General features: G+C 40.4%; 1 protein-coding gene across 4 annotated transcripts in view; it reads left to right on the top strand.

Moving 5' to 3' along the window:
- The window catches only part of AJAP1 (adherens junctions associated protein 1), a 403,432-nt gene that overhangs the window by 291,919 nt on the left and 92,104 nt on the right, over positions 1–19,409 (top strand). For all 4 annotated transcript variants that reach the window (XM_063943453.1, XM_063943450.1, XM_063943451.1 and 1 more), the window contains exon 4: positions 8,301–8,543. In XM_063943453.1, coding sequence (XP_063799523.1) covers positions 8,301–8,543 — 243 coding nt within the window. The remainder of the gene's footprint in view (positions 1–8,300; positions 8,544–19,409) is intronic.

Genomic DNA, 19,409 nt, shown 5'->3' with positions numbered 1-19,409 from the left:
CACTAACTGGTACCAGCACTAAGACCTTGCTAGTCCCGAGGTCTTAACAGTTTCTTTATTCTATTGCAACATCCCTCAATTCACCTTCCAGGACCGAATGACCATTAACCTTTCCCCACCCTCCCTCCCTCCCCCTGCTTCACCTGATCACTTCCTTTGCCCTTTACTCCCCTTTTCATATGTTTGTTCCCTTTTTCTTTTCTTTTTTAGTAATACTTATATTTGCTATTTTTACTAGTTGACTTAGATATTTTTCTATGTTTAGGCCTGCTTATAGTACTGTATGGGGTAAATTTACTAAGCTCCCGATTTTGACCGAGATGCCGTTTTTTCATCAAAGTGTCATCTCGGTAATTTACTAAACACTAATCACGGCAGAGATGAGGGCATTCGTAATTTTTTGCAAGTCCAAGTAAAAAATTACGAATGAATACACCATCGGTCAAAACGCGGCTGTTTAAGTATGAATCTCGGTCATTTACTAAGAAGTGCAAAGCAAAAAAAAAACAAACACTGCCTTGAAAAATTACAACTCGTAAAAAAGTGCTAAAAAAAAACAGACCTTTTTTTTTTATTCGTGATTGGATAGGCATGCACGGATCCATGAGATCCGTGCATGTATATCAGTGGGAAGGGGTGGGAAAGTGCTTATTTTTTCAAAAAAAATTGCGTGGGGTCCCCCCTCCTAAGCATAACCAGCCTCGGGCTCTTTGAGCCGATCCTGGTTGCCGAAATATGGGAAAAAAAATGACAGGGGTTCCCCCATATTTAAGCAACCAGCATCGGGCTCTGCGCCTGGTCCTGGTTCCAAAAATACGGGGGACAAAAAGAGTAGGGGTCCCCCGTATTTTTAAAACCAGCACCAGGCTCCACTAGCTGGACAGATAATGCCACAGCCGGGGGTCACTTTTATATAGTGCCCTGCGGCCGTGGCATCAAAAATCCAACTAGTCACTCCTGGCCGGGGTACCCTGGGGGAGTGGGGACCCCTTCAATCAAGGGGTCCCCCCCCCCCAGCCACCCAAGGGCCAGGGGTGAAGCCCGAGGCTGTCCCCCCCCATCCAATGGGCTGCGGATGGGGAGGCTGATAGCCTTTGTTGTAAAAGAAAATATATTGTTTTTAGTAGCAGTACTACAAGGCCCAGCAAGCCTCCCCCGCATGCTGGTACTTGGAGAACCACAAGTACCAGCATGCGACGGAAAAACGGGCCCGCTGGTACCTGTAGTACTACTACTAAAAAAATACCCAAAAAAAGACAAGACACACACACCGTGAAAGTATAATTTTATTACATACATACACACATACATACATACTTACCTTAAGTTCCCACGCAGGTCGGTCCTCTTCTCCAGTAGAATCCAAGGGGTACCTGTTGAAGAAATTATACTCACGAGATCCAGGGGTCCAGGCTCCTCGGGAAATCCAGGGGTAATCCACGTACTTGAAAAAAATAACAAAACGGTGTCCCGACCACGAACTGAAAGGGGACCCATGTTTGCACATGGGTCACCTTTCCACGAATGCCAGAAACCCACTTTGACTTCTGTCTAAGTGGGTTTCTTCAGCCAATCAGGGAGCGCCACGTTGTAGCACTCTCCTGATCAGCTGTGTGCTCCTGTACTGTCTGACAGGCAGCACACGGCAGTGTTACAATGTAGCGCCTATGCGCTACATTGTAACCAATGCTTGGAACTTTCTGCTCAGCGGTGACGTCACTTTAGGTCAACCGCAGGGCAGAAAGTTCCCAGCATTGGTTACAATGTAGCGCATAGGCGCTACATTGTAACACTGCCGTGTGCTGCCTGTCAGTGAGGACAGGAGCACACAGCTGATCAGGAGAGTGCTACAACGTGGCGCTCCCTGATTGGCTGAAGAAACCCACTTAGACAGAAGTCAAAGTGGGTTTCTGGCATTCGTGGAAAGGTGACCCATGTGCAAACATGGGTCCCCTTTCAGTTCGTGGTCGGGACACCGTTTTGTTATTTTTTTCAAGTACGTGGATTACCCCTGGATTTCCCGAGGAGCCTGGACCCCTGGATCTCGTGAGTATAATTTCTTCAACAGGTACCCCTTGGATTCTACTGGAGAAGAGGACCGACCTGCGTGGGAACTTAAGGTAAGTATGTATGTATGTGTGTATGTATGTAATAAAATTATACTTTCACGGTGTGTGTGTCTTGTCTTTTTTTTGGGTATTTTTTTAGTAGTAGTACTACAGGTACCAGCGGGCCCGTTTTTCCGTCGCATGCTGGTACTTGTGGTTCTCCAAGTACCAGCATGCGGGGGAGGCTTGCTGGGCCTTGTAGTACTGCTACTAAAAACAATATATTTTCTTTTACAACAAAGGCTATCAGCCTCCCCATCCGCAGCCCATTGGATGGGGGGGGACAGCCTCGGGCTTCACCCCTGGCCCTTGGGTGGCTGGAGGGGGGGACCCCTTGATTGAAGGGGTCCCCACTCCCCCAGGGTACCCCGGCCAGGGGTGACTAGATGGATTTTTGATGCCACGGCCGCAGGGCACTATATAAAAGTGACCCCCGGCTGTGGCATTATCTGTCCAGCTAGTGGAGCCCGGTGCTGGTTTTAAAAATACGGGGGACCCCTACTCTTTTTGTCCCCCGTATTTTTGGAACCAGGACCAGGCGCAGAGCCCGATGCTGGTTGCTTAAATATGGGGGAACCCCTGTCATTTTTTTTCCCATATTTCTGCAACCAGGATCGGCTCAAAGAGCCCGAGGCTGGTTATGCTTAGGAGGGGGGACCCCACGCAATTTTTTTTTTAAATTTTACAGTGTTTAATTAAAAAAAAAAAAAAATAGAACCCCAGCACGGATCACACAGATCCGGCAGAGATTAATTGTAAAAAAGTCGGCAGTGTTTTGCTAATCACTGCCGTAAAAAACACAAAAAAAACACGAATGACATCGACATCGGAAGAAAAGAAAAACCCGAATACGACAGCTTAGTAAATCCATCGTAACAAATTCAAAAAGTTGCAGTTTTACACTTTCGATGTCATTCGTGATTGAACTTTGACCTGAAACGGGAAAATACGAATCTTAGTAAATTTACCCCTATGTCTTTGTATTACAGTTTGTAATATCAATAAAAATTAAGTTTATACAAAAAAAGAAATCTCTTAAAGCAGCATATCACCATTCATTCATGGCAGGCTATGCATCTCTGTGAACATTGTGGAGGGGGAGACTTTACCACCACCCTTTTCAGCAAGGCACTTGTTGAAAAACAGCATGGCTGCCACCTCTGTTTCACAATGATAACAGGTAAAGCATAAGTGGCTTTTTCTCCATGTTAAATGGAGTATTAGGGGCAAATTTATTGACACCGGAGATCACCAGAGGTGCGGGATGCTGACCGATCTCAGTCTTGTTTTAAAGTGGAAATTACTTACAAGGCAAAACCATGCCTTGTAAGTCACTGGTTTCCAACCTCGGTCCTCAAGTACCCCCAACAGTTCATGTTTTTCAGGTCACCTAGCAGTTGAACAAGTGTATTCATCGCTCACTGAAACATTTTAAAAGACCCACAGGTAGAGTAAATTATTTCACTTGCAATCCTGTGAGGAGACCTGGAAAACATGAACTGTTGGGGGTACTTGAGGACCGAGGTTGGGAACCACTGTTGTAAGTCATTGCCCCTTTAAAAAAGAATCCGAGTTCGGCCGGCATCCCACACCTCCTGCGATCTTGGGTGTCTTTACATTAGTATTTGGAGCTTATAATTATATAGCCAAAGACTGGGCCATCCAAGTTTGTATATCTCCAAAATGTAGCAGTCAAGTGGTGACCATTTATCTGTGACATCCCCATAACCCACTGTATAGCAAAAGGACCACCCTTAATGGGTGGTGAGTTCTAGGAGCTGTACTGGACATCACTGAGGTCAACCACAACACTTAGAGTAGTGCCTTGCAATGAATAGAGCTGCAGTCTATGTCAGAGCATGTGCCAACGCTGTGCTTATCTGCTCACACCCACTGTAGTTCGAGGCTTGGTAATATCACGTCCCATAATACCAGTTACATTAAATAAGGAAGGTCAGGGCAAGTGATAGAATGTTGAAAGCAAGCCATCACTTTTAATGGAGATATATGTTTCCGTTTAATGCGTTAGATTAAATTATTGTCAAAATGTCATACAGAAATAAACTAATGTAGTGTATCTAATTGTATCATATTTGTATTGTAACTAAACTAAATTATTTTATTATTAACAAATACAGTGGGTTCTCTACAGTAACAGTATTATGGATAAGGCAATGTCAATGCTGGATTCTTCAACCCCTCCTGTTTCTTTATTCTATACAGATTGAATTTGGAATCATATTTTAATTGCATGGTTTTATAATACATAAAATATTTCAAGGTCACAGAACTGTAATCTATTTTTTTACTTTCTTGAGTGTCAGTCTCATCATGCCATCTTTATTGCACCAATATACATACTAAATTGAACCAGTGGAAAAATAACCCACTTGACAAATGTTACCTCAAAGCTAATTAGTTGCTGTGGGCAACTTCTCCATTGGTCCACTTCTCCACTCTCTTCAATTTTCGCACTACTCTATCAGCACCCACTTGTATACAGTTATAATGCAGCTTAGGTCCTAGTAACAGAGTTTGTTTGTGACCAAGTAGTAGGAGGATTATAGGATATAATCAGCCTAATTCCCAATGCCACAAAGTGCAAATTTGACCACCAATGCTCATGTTACAGCATTATCTAGTTATTATGGGATGCTTTTGACATTATGGTGGTCGGGTTACCAACAGCCATGTGACTCACACAGGAATCCTGACACCACTCAGAACATCGTCAGTCGACTACACGAAGGTAAGTATCGGGGTACGGGTTAGGGCCTGAAGGGGGGGTTAGGGTCAGGGCCGGTGCTAGGGTGTTCGGTGCCCCCCTGCAAACAATAAATTTGCGCCCTCCCTTACTTTACAAAGGGACAGCACGCATAATACCCTCTATAGTAGTGACGCTTACACACGTAACACCCCCTGTAGCAGTGACGCTTACACACGTAACACCCCCTGTAGCAGTGATGCTTACACACGTAACGCCCCCTGTACCAGTGATGCTTACACACGTAACACCCCCTGTACCATGCCGCTTACACATGTAATGCCCACTGTAGCAGTAATGCTTACACACGTAACGCCTCCGGGGGCAGTGACGCTTACACGTAACGTCCCCTGTACGAGTGCCACTAAGACACATAACGCCCCCTGTACCAGTGCCGCTTAAACACATAACGCCCCCTGTAGCAGTAACGCTTACACACGTAACACCCCCTGTAGCAGTGACACTTACACACGTAACACCCCCTGTAGCAGTGACGCTTGCACGTAACCCCACCGTACCAATGCCACTAAGACACGTAACGCCCCCCTGTACCAGTGATGCTTACACACATAACGCCCCCTGTACCAGTGCTGCTTACACACATTATGCCGCAATCAAACATACACACACAGATACACACCACATACACATATATATATATATATATATATATACATACACACACACACATGCATACATACATACATACTGTACATACATTACACACATACGTACACAGTCACACATATATACAGTATACACAGATACTGTATACACATACACACACTCACTCTCTTTCCAAACACTTACCTAAGAAAGTCTGGCTGGCCGGAGCTGTAGCAGCTCATCCTCCTGCTGTAGCCTTGTCTCGTCTAGCTCCACCCCTTATTCCCATCTAGCTCCACCCCCTTTGGATCCCGCCCGGCCACTGAACTGTCACACAGGGGAGGGGAGGGGAGGAGGAGAGGAGGCTTTGTGCTCAGTGCTACCGGCGCCTGGTGGGAGAGGAGGCATTGTGCTGCCGGCTGCTGTCACACTCTATGATATGCAGCGGCGCCAGCAGCACAAAGCCTCCTCTCCCACCAGGCGCCGGTAGTACTGAGCACAAAGCCTCCTCTGCCCTCCCCTCCCCTGTGCGACAGCAGCTCAGCACAGGGATGCAGAGCAGGGAGAGCGCCTCACCAGTCTGGCGCCTACCTGCACTGCATCCCTTTGCTGAGTGGCTAGCTCCGGGCCTGGTTAGGGTTAGGCACTGTGGGGGGTTAGGCACTAGCGAGGGTGGTTATCCATAGTCAATACCCCAAGAGGATAAGCCATAGCTGCCACTGTCCAAGGGTTAGGGTTATGGTAGGGCAGTGGGGAGGGTAAAAATACATACCCCATCCAGTGTTGGGATCTTCAGTGTTGGGATGCCACTGTCAGTCATGTGATCACCAGCAAGCCGACCACCGGTATTACATACTGAACCCGTTATTACGAACTGTGCGACTCCTGTCTAAGCTAACTTTGCTTTGAATATGATTCCTCGATATTTATTTATTGGGCAAAGTAACATCAATTAGGGCAAAGTTTCTCCAGTTTTGGGCTAGGCAGCAAAGTGTAGATTGTAAGGAGGAGGTTTATCAAATCTTGGAAAGAGAAAAAGTGGAGAAAGATAAAGTATCAACCAATCAGCTTCTATCTGTTAGTTTACAGGCTGTGATTGGTTGGTACTTTTTCTCTCTCCTCTTTATCTCCAAGATTTGATAGGTTTCCTCTTACATTCTAGACAGGAAATTTAAAATTGTTATACAGTACCTTTGTATAAAAAGTAAAATAAATGTTTGTGTGAAATGTTGAACCAATTACTGAAGCAAAAATAATTACTTTAAGCCCCCCAATAAAAAAACCTGTGGGAGTCATCAGGGACTGCTAATATCCTTACTTACAGTAACATATACATTATCCCATATGTCATAGTTGCTTGTGCAGTATTTACAATAAATTATATTATTTAAATTTTTAATAATATTCAGTATTGTATGTCAAAGGCTTTTATAAAGGTCAGTAAAACTAAATTCCACTGTGATTTATAATTTGAGGAAAGTACATTGGTGGTCATTCCAAGTTGTTCGCTCGTTGCCGATTTTCGCTATGCTGCTATTTGTTGCTAAATGCGAATGTGCATGGTACGCAGCACGCATGCGCTTAGTTATTTAACAAAAAACTTAGCAGTTTTGCTGTTGTTCGTGCGCGCTTTTCAGTCGCACTGCTGATCGGTGAGTGATTGACAGGAAAGGGGCGTTTCTGGGTGGTAACTGAGCGTTTTCCAGGAGTGTGCTAAAAAACGCAGGCGTGTCAGGGAAAAATATGGGAGTGTCTGGAGAAATGGGGGAGTGGCTGGCCGAACGCAGGGCATGTTTGTGACGTCAAACCAGGATCTAAACGGACCGAGCTGATCGCAATCTAGGAGTAGGTCTGGAGCTACTCAGAAACTGCAAGAAAATATTTAGTTGCAATTCTGCTACTCTTTCGTTTGCTATTCTGCTAAGCTAAGATACACTCCCAGAGGGCAGCGGCCTACCATTTGCAATGCTGCTAAAAGCAGCTAGCGAGCGAACAACTCAGAATGAGGGCCATTATTCCCTGTCGGAATGGAACATACAGTCTAATTTTCTTATGACATAGATGCACACAATAGCTCTAATTTGATCAGGAGACAGTTAACCAGTATGTCTTTGCAGCTTGGAGGAAACCGGAAAACCCCCAGAGGAATCTCAAAGGGGGAACATATATACTCCACACAGATATGACCATGGTCGGAATCATGCCCATGACCCCAATGCTTTGAGCTAGCGAAGCTAACCAGTATGACGCCATGTTGAAAAAAAAAATTCACTATTTACAATACGTCAACATATTTCACAGTGCTGTAATAAAACCATAACCCATAAACATTTACTGAAGCAGCATACATTTAATTTCCATCCCCTTCTATGCCCAGTGTTGGACTGGGGTATGAAGATCCCACCAGGGGAATGCAGTGGTGAAGGTCCATGTTTAGGGGTGTGGCCACTCTCCAGATGGGAGTCTTGGCTAACCATTAGAGAGTGCATGGTCTGGGACCCTTGATAAATATGGGAATAGTTCTGATTCATGCATGATAATGTATCATATTAATAACCAGAATGCAGTGTAGAAAATACAACTTAATCCTGAGCAGTACAATATAACATATGTATAATGTATAATTTAAGTGCACAGTCTGGATCCTGATCCTAGAGGAAGGGGCAGGCCCTCAGGCAGTGGGGCCCAACAGGAGTTTCCTATGTAACCCTGTGGGCCTGTCTGGCCCTGTCGGTGCCTCTTTTTGTGTGATATTAACTGAGTTACTCAGATTTCATCTGTACAGTACATAATTAACCGCATTTCTCTGTATCGTCCTATAGTTGTGCACAAAGAGGAAATGCCAGGAGGAACAGCCACCAGCGAAAAATAAATCAGCAAGAAGAAAGTTGCCAAAACTTGACGGACTTTACCCCAGCCCGTGTCCCCAGTAACATGGATATATTTACTGCGTACAACGAAACACTGCAATGTTCCCACGAGTGTGTAAGGACCCCTGTACCTATCTATACGGATGAGGCATTACACCAAACGGGAGCTTATAAGACAACATTCAATGGCAATAGGTGAGAGAGCTCAACAGTTTCACCCTTACAAGATTCAAATAAAATAGCAGTATGATGTTTGTTTGTTTGTTTGTTTTCATTCAGTTCTAAAATTATATATACCTATATGTGTATTATTTGTATTATATGTCATTTTATTTTGTAAATCTATACATGCTAGAGAGATCAATCAAATTTAATAGACATAATTGCTACCTCTAAGCGGACAGATCTCATGACTATAGTTTAAAAAAATAAAAAAGAACTTATGAGAAAACAAAAAAATAATAATTACATTTTGCAGAGGTCATTATCATTAGAGTTGTAGTCTAGCCATTCTGATTACGTTTTTAAGTCCTTCATTTGCACATTGCTCATCAAAGATGGAATACGGCTGGAAATGTGGCCATCTACAGTATATACCAGCATACTTGAGTAAGTACTGTAACAACACGTAAATGTTATCAATACGTATTCATTACGGTTTATGGATTCATATATCTGCAGCAGGGATAGCGAGAACTTTGTTATGTTATGGTGAGGTGTAGACCCTTCTTAGGCTATTCGTATTTGCCACACTAGAAGATACAAAAAGATGATAAGAGAAGTTAACGCTAAAAAAAACCCACACATTATGTGAGATGTAATGAAGTCCAAGTTCTGTGACCGTGTGGGATGCTGGCCAAACTTTGATTTTTTATAAAATGGGCAATCATGTACAAGGCATGGTTTAGCCTTCTACTGTACATGATTGCCCCTTTAAAAAACTTCCAAGTTCAACCGGCATCCCGCACAGCCTCCAAACTCGGATTTCATTAGATCCCAGCCATTGTCTCCATCCAAATGTCAACATTAGTACATGCTAACAAATGCTCCACAATTATTATACATAGATTTCATAATTAAAATGTTTTCCTAAAATCTAACTATGCCTAGAATAGTACTCTCTCAGTCTGTCTATCTATCTATCTATCTATCTATCTATCTATTATTAAATATCTATATACCGCTCCCATGTCTGTCTGTCTATCTATCTATCTATCTATCTATCTATCTATCTACCGCTCCCATGTCTGTCTGTCTATCTATCTATCTATCTATCTATCTATCTATCTATCTATCTATCTATCTATCTATTATTTATCTATCTATCGATCCCATGTCTGTCTGTCTATCTATCTATCTATCTATCTATCTATCTATCTATCTATCTATCTATCTATCTCTATCTATCTATCTAATTTGCAGTGATTTAATATTTAATTAAAATTAAAAATTTAATAGAGGATAATAGATAATAAGAATGCAAATTAAAATACTATAGGGAAATGTATTTGGAAATAGAAAATGTAATTGCTTGATGATAATACAACAAAAGATATTTATTTTGTGGCATACATCCTCAAACATTTTCATTTTGGGAACAAGATTAATAAATTATATAACCATAAAAATAATGAGATGTTGATCTCTATTGTTGAATTGAAACGTTTGCTGGAATGGATTGAGACAAATAAAAGACTTTAGGGGAACATAAGGTAGCATGGGAGGGAAGTTTAGAACTGCTGCTGTTTTTGTATATTTTTTTGGCTATTTATTTTATTAACATGCCATATTTGCTATCTCTAGATAAGAAGATTTCATTTCTGCTAGAATGACTTGATATGCATTTACATTATATTTTCTCTTGATCAACAAATGAAATATTTCAGCATCCACTGGAACATCAATGATGTAAACATTATTATGGAACTTAGGGGTAGATTTTTGAAAGCTTAGAGAGAGATAAAGTTGAGCGAGATAAAGTACCAACCAATCAGTTCCTGTTATTTTTCAAACACATCCTGTAACTTGACCGTTAAAGTAGGAGCTGAATAGATAGTACTTTATCTCTCATCAATTTATCTCCCAGCTTTGATAAATCCCTCCCTTTGGTATACAGGGGGCCCTCTTGCTAAAAATCACAAACATACATTATTATTTAATATATCCTGCTGCAATAGGGCATCTCCATCAATAGAAGATAGTAATATAAACCCAAAACGACTCTGTGGCCTTGAGTCCAGGCAGCCTAGAACTGGCCTAATAGTGTGAATAGCACTGGATAAAATATAATTGAGAGGCCTTCTAATCTACCACAATTATGTAGAAACTTTTACAGTGGCTGCTTCCCAGTCATGGACCAACTTCTGCTTATTCTGTAAATAAAAGTGCACTAAAAAGAGTGGGTCACCTAAACATAGATAGGGGCCATCAAGAGATACACTACCTGGATGGTAGGATCATAAGTACTGATAATAAGATGCCTAAGGTGGCAATTTATCATACTGTTCTTCAGTCGTTATTTTGATATGATATAGTGATGCACTCAACTTCCTATGGGCTGTTGTCAGCCTACATCTCTACACCAGGTGAATAGAAAAAATGTCTACAATAAAGACACTAAGACAAAAGGTACAGATTTCAAAATGATGGAAAGGGTATAGTGGTTAAGATAAACCTGCCCTACAGACAGGGGCGTAGCCAGAACTTTGTGGGACCCATAGCTACATTTTGAATGCCCCCCCCCCGTTCCAATGCTTCTAGAGAGACTCTTCTCTGCAGCAGTTGTTAATGTTATGACCTATAATAGTGCCCTAGGTCATTTTCTGAACCCTAGTAGAGCTTTATTTAATGTAATGCCTCATAGTGGTGTCCTAGTTTCTTTTATGAATCGCAGTAGTGCTTAAGTTCTCCCTATGTCATATTTCAGAGCTGCCAGTACACATTATGCCCCACAGTTCCCCCAATTCACATTATGATATACAGCTCTCCCCTTTCATATTATGCCTCATTAAAGTGCCCCGGTTCATATTATATAACATTAAAATGCCCTCCAGTTCATTTTATGCCACACTACAATGAGCAGATCCAGGGGCATACCTAGATATATTGAAGGTCCCAAGAAAAGAGTTTGAAAGGACCCCTACATACCACCCAATGGTGAAAAATGTATATAACACATGTAAATTTGACAGGAAAGATGGGCCCCTCTCAGCTCTGGGCCCCATAGCAGCTGCACTCCCTGCACCTATGGTAGCTGGTAGCTACGCCCTTGCTTACAGACAGTATAGTCATATTGTTCAAATATTCCAATAAAATATGTATATAAGATCCTACTGCCAGTTCACCAGCAAAAAGTGAAGACTTAGATGAAGCCAAATGCCAGCCCATTGCCAACAACTCAATGTCTAGATAGGAGACAACTTCCAGCCTCTCCCCAACAACTCAATCTATCAAAACTCCCCTTTTATTGACACACAAAAAGGACCAGTGGGGTTGTTGACCCCAGTAAGGCAGATAAACCTCTGAATTCGTGAGTAGAGCACCTCAAGTCCCAAAGCAAGACAGACACTGGTACCATTCTTTCTTGCAGCATAATGAAGCTATCAATCACAATAAGCAAGGGAATGGGGAGGGGGGGGGGGGCTTCCAAAGAGGCAAGAGACCTCCCAAACAAGAAATCATTATTATGAACCAGCATCTCAGCCCCAAAACTCCACCCTTTAACTGTAGCAGGACTACAGATAGCAGACCATAAAAAGGTGTCATCCATTACATTTTCAACCATTGCTCCTATATTTTAACACAACATAGTAGTTAAATTCCGCCAGGCATATAAAATGTGTTCTGTCTTCCTTACTGCACCTCTGTCTATCAGAACAGTGATATTGACCTAGATGTAGGCAATAACACTGTACACTGTGTGTGCAGCAGGTTGTACATACAGTAATGTTCTTTAGTAAAAGGACACAAGTAGCTGTGATAAATACATTCATTAAACTTTGCACAGTGTTTATTCTCCAACATGAAAACGTCATTATACTTTAAATATCTTAGATTGTATTACTGTGTATTATCAGTAAGACTTTTATTATACAGTATGCTTGCAAGAGGTTATTTCTTATAGGTGTAAATTGTATTTTATATACAAATGTTTCTCCAGCTAAGGGGCACATTCATAGCAATCTGCTTTCTTAATGCGAATTTGATAAATATTTTTTGTGCATATTAAACGTGGAGATTAATGTCTTCATGCAAATTTACTACATTTCTTTTGCCAGGAGACGGGCTCCAACAAGAGCTGCAAGTAATATAATAGTGTAAAGCTATCACACTGCTTCTTGGTTTGGGTTCCCGACGCACACTGCACATTATTGCCTTAGTAGTAGTAGTAGTAGTAGTAGTAGTAGTAGAGTCAGTAATAGTAGTAATAATAATAATAAAGATCAGAACACATTTTATGACCAATTTATGCACAAATCCAGGAAATTCCAACGGGTTCACATACTTTTTCTTGCAACTGTATGTATATATATATATATATATATATATATATATATAACATGGAAGTGGGCCGGCACTCATTCCAATGGCTGGAGTCTACCCTGGTGCCCTCTGGAAGAACTTTTGCAGAATCCCAAAATAGAAGACAGTGTCACTAAGGGAATTTACTAATCAAAAAAGTGTATTCAAAGTATACAAAAGAGCCGACGTTTCGGGGCTCACCCGCCCCTTTGTCAAAGGGGCGGGTGAGCCCCGAAACGTCGGCTCTTTGTATACTTTGAATACACTTTTTTTGATTCGTAAATTCCCTGAGTGCCGCTGTCTTCTATTTTGGGATTCTATATATATATATATATATATATATAGAAAGACAGCATAAAGGGGCACTCACCAGAGTTTTGCACGTAAAAAGCATTGAATATTTTATTTATACTTATCAAGGTGATTTCACAAGGAGAGTTCTTTCAACGTTTCGATCCATCAGGATCATCATCAGGAAAATACAGCATAGGCAGCATGTACAAAAAGTTGCATCCATTCATGTACACCAGTATGAACGGATGCAACTTTTTGTACATGCTGCCTATGCTGTATTTTCCTGATGATGATCCTGATGGATCGAAACGTTGAAAGAACTCTCCTTGTGAAATCACCTTGATAAGTATAAATAAAATATTCAATGCTTTTTACGTGCAAAACTCTGGTGAGTGCCCCTTTATGCTGTCTTTCTATACGTTGACGTCTGGACTAACACTCTGGACCTCTTGGGAGTCACCCCAGTCGATGTTATACTCCTTTGTGTGAGTGCGACCACATTTGGAATTTTTTATATATATATATATATATATATATATATATATATATTACAGGCATTAACAGGTTTTCTGTAATGAATACAATGACATTAAAAAAAGTAAAATATATTGCACAGACAGCTCAAATAATACCCCTAGTGGTATCTGTGACACGGATCCTATGTAACCTGCGCTGTAATTCTTCACCCACAGAAAAAATAGAATGTGTTGGCAGATAAGAACCACTTGGCCCATTTAGTATATAGACACACTTAGATACCAGGGCTATTATTTTTGCTGGTACCCAATTAACCTACCTTTATATTTGGGAGGAAACCGGAGTACCCAGAAGAAACCCACGCATGCACGGGAAGAATATACAACCTCCACACTGTTAGGGCCATGATGGGAAGCAAACCCATGACCGCAGTGCTGTGAGGCAGTAATGTTAACCAATACACCATCCGTGCTGCCCTAAAGAGTAAGCCGTAAACACCAGGCAACTACATCTATAAGTAACTAAAAAAAAACATACAGGGAAATGGGATTTCATCTTTCATGTGGTTTCGTTAAACAAAATAACAAAGCAGAACCTAATTTTTTAAAATGTGCCATATATTCATATAAGTAAATGATTTTCTTTGATGTAAAATAACTTCATAGTGACTAGTTTATATTTTCCCTTTGATTTTCTTGAACTGTAACGATCACTATTTTAAGAATTACTCCATTATAACTGTCTAAACTGTTAGATAAAAAGTGAACTCAGAATAAATCTGGGCCTGGGGAAAATAATGTGGATTTTTCTTATATATAGGTGGTGTTTTTGACATGTACATGACAGAAATTTCCCCGGATAGACAACCAGGGCATAGATGTATTGTTGTGTCTATAACTTTAATATTTCAGCCTCTCTACGAGTAATAGGTATAAAGTCAGTTATCTATGTCATTACTTTTGCTGCTACATAAACATTTAATCCAGCCAAATTCCTATTAATTAAAATTGCCTCATTCAAAAGTGTTTGATTATTATATTTGAATTCTCATAATGTTTTGGTGCTTAAATGTCATGTTTTTATTATCTAATATAATAAACTGACCTTATGAAGTTAAGCTGTTTATGTGGCTTTTCACGTAATTGGGGCAAATACAGGGGTACTGACTACCAAAACTGACAATATTTGTTGATCAAGAGAAAAAAAAAGTTTAATTGGAGTTCTAGGCAAATTTTACTGTATATTTTTTTGCAGGTCAAAATGTGTTTTATTACTTGTTATAGAACATAAGCATATATAAATAATATTCGCTGTTTCATTTTTGTGGGAATCACGTAGTAAAATGTATGAAATCTACAATTAAAAATCGTAATAAATCCAATGATTAAAACTACTGTATCTATTCAACGGAAAATGAAGAACTGTGTAATATGTGCTGTCCACCTTCAAATTACTTTCATTTAATGGCTTCTCTATTTCTCCTGCAACATGAACTAAATACAGTGCTAAACATTTGTGGCTTAGGGGGATATGTATTAAGAAGTGAGAAAGTGGAGAAGTTGCCCATGGTAACCAATCAGCATTGACGTAACATTTATAATTTGCATACTATAAAAGTATAGAGAGCAGCTGATTGGTTGCCATAGGCAACTTCTCCACTAGCTCACTTTTCTACTTTTATCACTGCTTAGTACATGTCCCCCTTACTCTTGTGTTTTTTGGCTATGATGTAAATCTACTAAGCGACCACTCCAATTCTAGCTGCCTTTTTTTTACAGAATATACAAAATGATAGCCAGAATCTGTTTAGTAGTTATGAGTGACACCTCAAATTTTTCCTTTTAGAAGCTTCAGTAAATCTACGCAAATGTCATGAGATCATCTGGCATAGTTATTTGTTTGGGAATGAACACAAAACTAGTCTGTGAATAATAGATGATTGTTTAATGAAATAAAGAATATAGTTGAAAACCACAGCTGGAAACCAAGGAGATAAGGCCATGTCATTAGTTACAGGTACAGAGTGTGATGCACCTAGCATTGAATTAAAGTCAGCTACAGTCTGAAATTCTTCATATATATGACATCCATTAGAAAATCCTCTTATGTGTCTTCCATATGACCAGTTAGAAGATGGTTTCCCAAACCAAAATGGGATACTGACAGATGCCAAAGAACATTGTTCTAATGGACAATTCTAGTCAGGCGCCATGATTAAAAGGATGATAGGTAACCGTTACTAGTGGGCCCCCTCTCTCTCTGGGTCCTCTGTGTTATCCCTTCACTTTGATACATAGCTGACATGTCCGAGTTTCATGAACATTGGTTAGCGAAGGGAGGTAGTTAATCTTGCATATCTTTCAAGGATATTTAGGAGTGTAAAAAGGGGCAACAAATTAATTTCACTCTTTTATTGCACTGCATCAGCAAAGTTATTAGTCCAATTGGCCCAGGGCCCTGCCAGCAATGGACATACTTAGCTGAAGATAGTGTCTCACTCTCATCATGCTCACACCATATACTGTTATGCCCTATTTGTCTCCATACTCCCTGCTGTAGAGTCTCCCAGCCCATAATGATAATGTTATGTGGCCTGGGGGTTATTGGGATCCAACCACTTTAATTTATATGCAATATTTTACTAAATGTTTATGAGTGTCCTAGCTGCACTATTCAGTTCTCCCCTGCTGCCTTCTCCCTATAGGCAGGGCCAGATTAACAATGGGGCGGATGGAGCTCCAGCTCCAGGCCTCAGATACAAATAGGCCTATCATAATGACAGCATGCTGATGATTAACTGTCCAGCTGTTCACATGGTTTCCATAAATGATAAGAATTTAAATGATATTTCTAACTTCCTTACAAAGTGATGCTGGTTTTCTAATTTTAGGTATTTTGGGAGACACTGGGGCTATTAGTGTAGGGCGTGTACACACCCATATGTCATTGACCACACCAACACAGCATTAGCCACACTTCCTTAACTTCTCATTGTAGACCCTTGATCATTTTCAGTCCTGGGTCCATGTGGACCTTAATCCGGCACAGCCTATAGGGTTCCATCCCTATGAATGGGTAATGCTAGTGGTTATGATTGAAGATCTATTTAGGTGCAGGAGAGAGAATGAATGGAAATGGTAACATTGGTGTAGAATAAAACAGTTTTACCGATTTAAAGGGTTACTCTATCAAGAGAGCACTATGGGTTCTATGTACTAAGCCTTGGAACGTGATAAGTGGACTGAGATAAAGTACCAACCAATCAGCTCCTTTCATTTTTCAAATATAGTCTGTAGCATGGCAGCTAGGAGCTGATTGACTGTATCTCTGTCCACTTTATTTTTCTCCAAGGCTTAGTACATAGACCCCTTCATTATTTTTGATAGATTGTCACTAACTCAAATACTCTTTCCACATGTTTCATCAAATATGGATACAGGTTTCCGTAGAATATAATGTTTTCTTGATAGAGCAAGCCTTCCCACTCATCCATTTGAAGGAGCAATGATGTCTAGTGCCAAGGGAGAAGAGCAAATTCCTGCATATCTCGCTAAAGGACTGGAGCAGTATCACTACCACTTATAGACATTATTTGATAGAGAAAATACCTCTCCAATATGGACTTGGTTCATGGACTGTGCCTCATACAGTATATGGTCACTATTTCTGGAAAATACTGGAATTTATTATAAGGTGGTATGAGAACTATTGTTTAGTGATAATACAGTATGTATGTAATATGAAAATAGAACAAACCACACTACTGTACTGTACTTTGAGTTTGTATTACGATGGTACACATTCCTTCTGAGAACAAAACAAATCACATCTACAGTACCCTCTTAGAAGTTAATTGATGTGTTATTCAGTTGCAAAATCATTTATTGTAACATTACACTTACTTCAATAAATCAGTGAAACTGTTTCTCTAAGCACCAGTGTTACCATTTTTATTTATACTTTCCCCAACATCTAAAAGCCTCTCACATTTTATAAAATATGACTTATCTGATATACGCAAATCAAATTCTATTAAAACAATACAAAATAACAGTTACTATGTTACTATATATGTGTGTATATATATATATATATATATATATATGTATTTAGAACAAAAACTTCTAATAGCTGTGTTGTTTTTTTATAGATTTTTTCTTCTTTGCACAAAACATTATTCATTGTTTCCTGTACCAAGTATCTTGTTAATTGTGCAGTTGAAACATTATCTTTTATTTCAATCTACTGAAGGCAATTTCATTGTTTCACTAAATATTTATTATACAGTTTCCAAAAGATTGTGACTAGTGTGTCTAGCTGCAGGCAGGCCCTCCCCCTCTCTTCCTTCATAGCTCTCACTGGCTGGCAGATTTCAAGCCTCCCTACATCTCTCATTTCCACTACAACTGGCCACCATAAAGCACCACTGTGGCACATCAGGCAAGGGGAGAGTAGACTAAAGTCTGGCTGAATGTGTGTGTATATATATATATATATATATATATATAAAACCCTGACATGGAGGCACTCAAGTTACAAGCATTAACTACAGCCAGTGCCATTCAGGAGGCTCCGCGTCCAGAGCCCATAAACAGCGCATACTACAGTTGCCACTCAAATTAAATGAACAAACAAATAACACAGGAGGTTTAATCCATCAGTTCAATGTCAGTAAGCACCGTCAGGAATACAGTACTTGAAGACGATGTAATATTAAAATGTTGGATTGAACCTCCTGATTGAACCGGGTGTGGTTCGTTTTATCGACCGTATCTAGGTCGACAATGTTTAGGTCGACCACTATAGGTCGACAGTCACTAGGTCGACATGGATGGAAGGTCGACAGGGTTTCTAGGTCGACATGTGCTAGGTCGACAGGTCTAAAGGTCGACATGAGGATTTTTTTTTTTTGTCGTTTTCTTCGTAAAGTGACCGGGATCCCAAATTAGTGCACCGCGTCCCCTCGCATGGCTCGCTTCGCTCGCCATGCTTCGGGCATGGTGCCTTCGCTCCGCTACCGCTTCGCTCGGCACACTTTACCGTTCCAATAGTAGTCCACGTGGATTGTTAAGTATGAAAAAATAAAAAAAAAAGAAAAAAAATGTGAAAAACTCATGTCGACCTTTAGACTTGTCGACCTAGCACATGTCGACCTAGAAACCCTGTCGACCTTCCATCCATGTCGACCTAGTGACTGTCGACCTATAGTTGTCGACCTAAACATTGTCGACCTAGACACTGTCGATCTTCAGACCGGATCCCGATTGAACCATAGCAAAATAATGTAGTATACAGTATTGGTAATCAGACAGGACAGATTTTGTAAACAAGTTCACAACTACATAATTATAATCCTTAGTTTCCATCATAAAGCAGCATATGCATCAATGTAGATATGTACCGTATGTCAGATCACATTGTAGTTAGCTATATTTTTAAATATGTACCAACTGATCCATGTCTGCCACTTTAAAGCTGCAAGATTTTCACACTCAGTACATATGGCAGCCGTAGTAAGATGCTGCTGAATAAGCCATCCCAACTTTCAAGAAAATTAAGTAAAGGAGAGTTAATTCTCTTCTAAAGGTTCTAAAATTGTGTCTTTATTAGTTTAGATCCCTGTTAAAAAGTAGATTACAAGGAATGGAAACCCATGGCTGCATCACATTATTTATTGGCATCTGCTGTTGAAATCTGAATACATGACTGAGAAAGATGTCACATGATTGGATGTGATCGTCATGTGGTCTGGTCATGTCTGTATCTGGG

The sequence above is a fragment of the Pseudophryne corroboree genome, chromosome 10, assembly GCF_028390025.1.
Source record: "Pseudophryne corroboree isolate aPseCor3 chromosome 10, aPseCor3.hap2, whole genome shotgun sequence".
Classification (NCBI taxonomy): domain Eukaryota; kingdom Metazoa; phylum Chordata; class Amphibia; order Anura; family Myobatrachidae; genus Pseudophryne; species Pseudophryne corroboree.
This window is presented reverse-complemented; position numbering and strand designations above follow the sequence as displayed.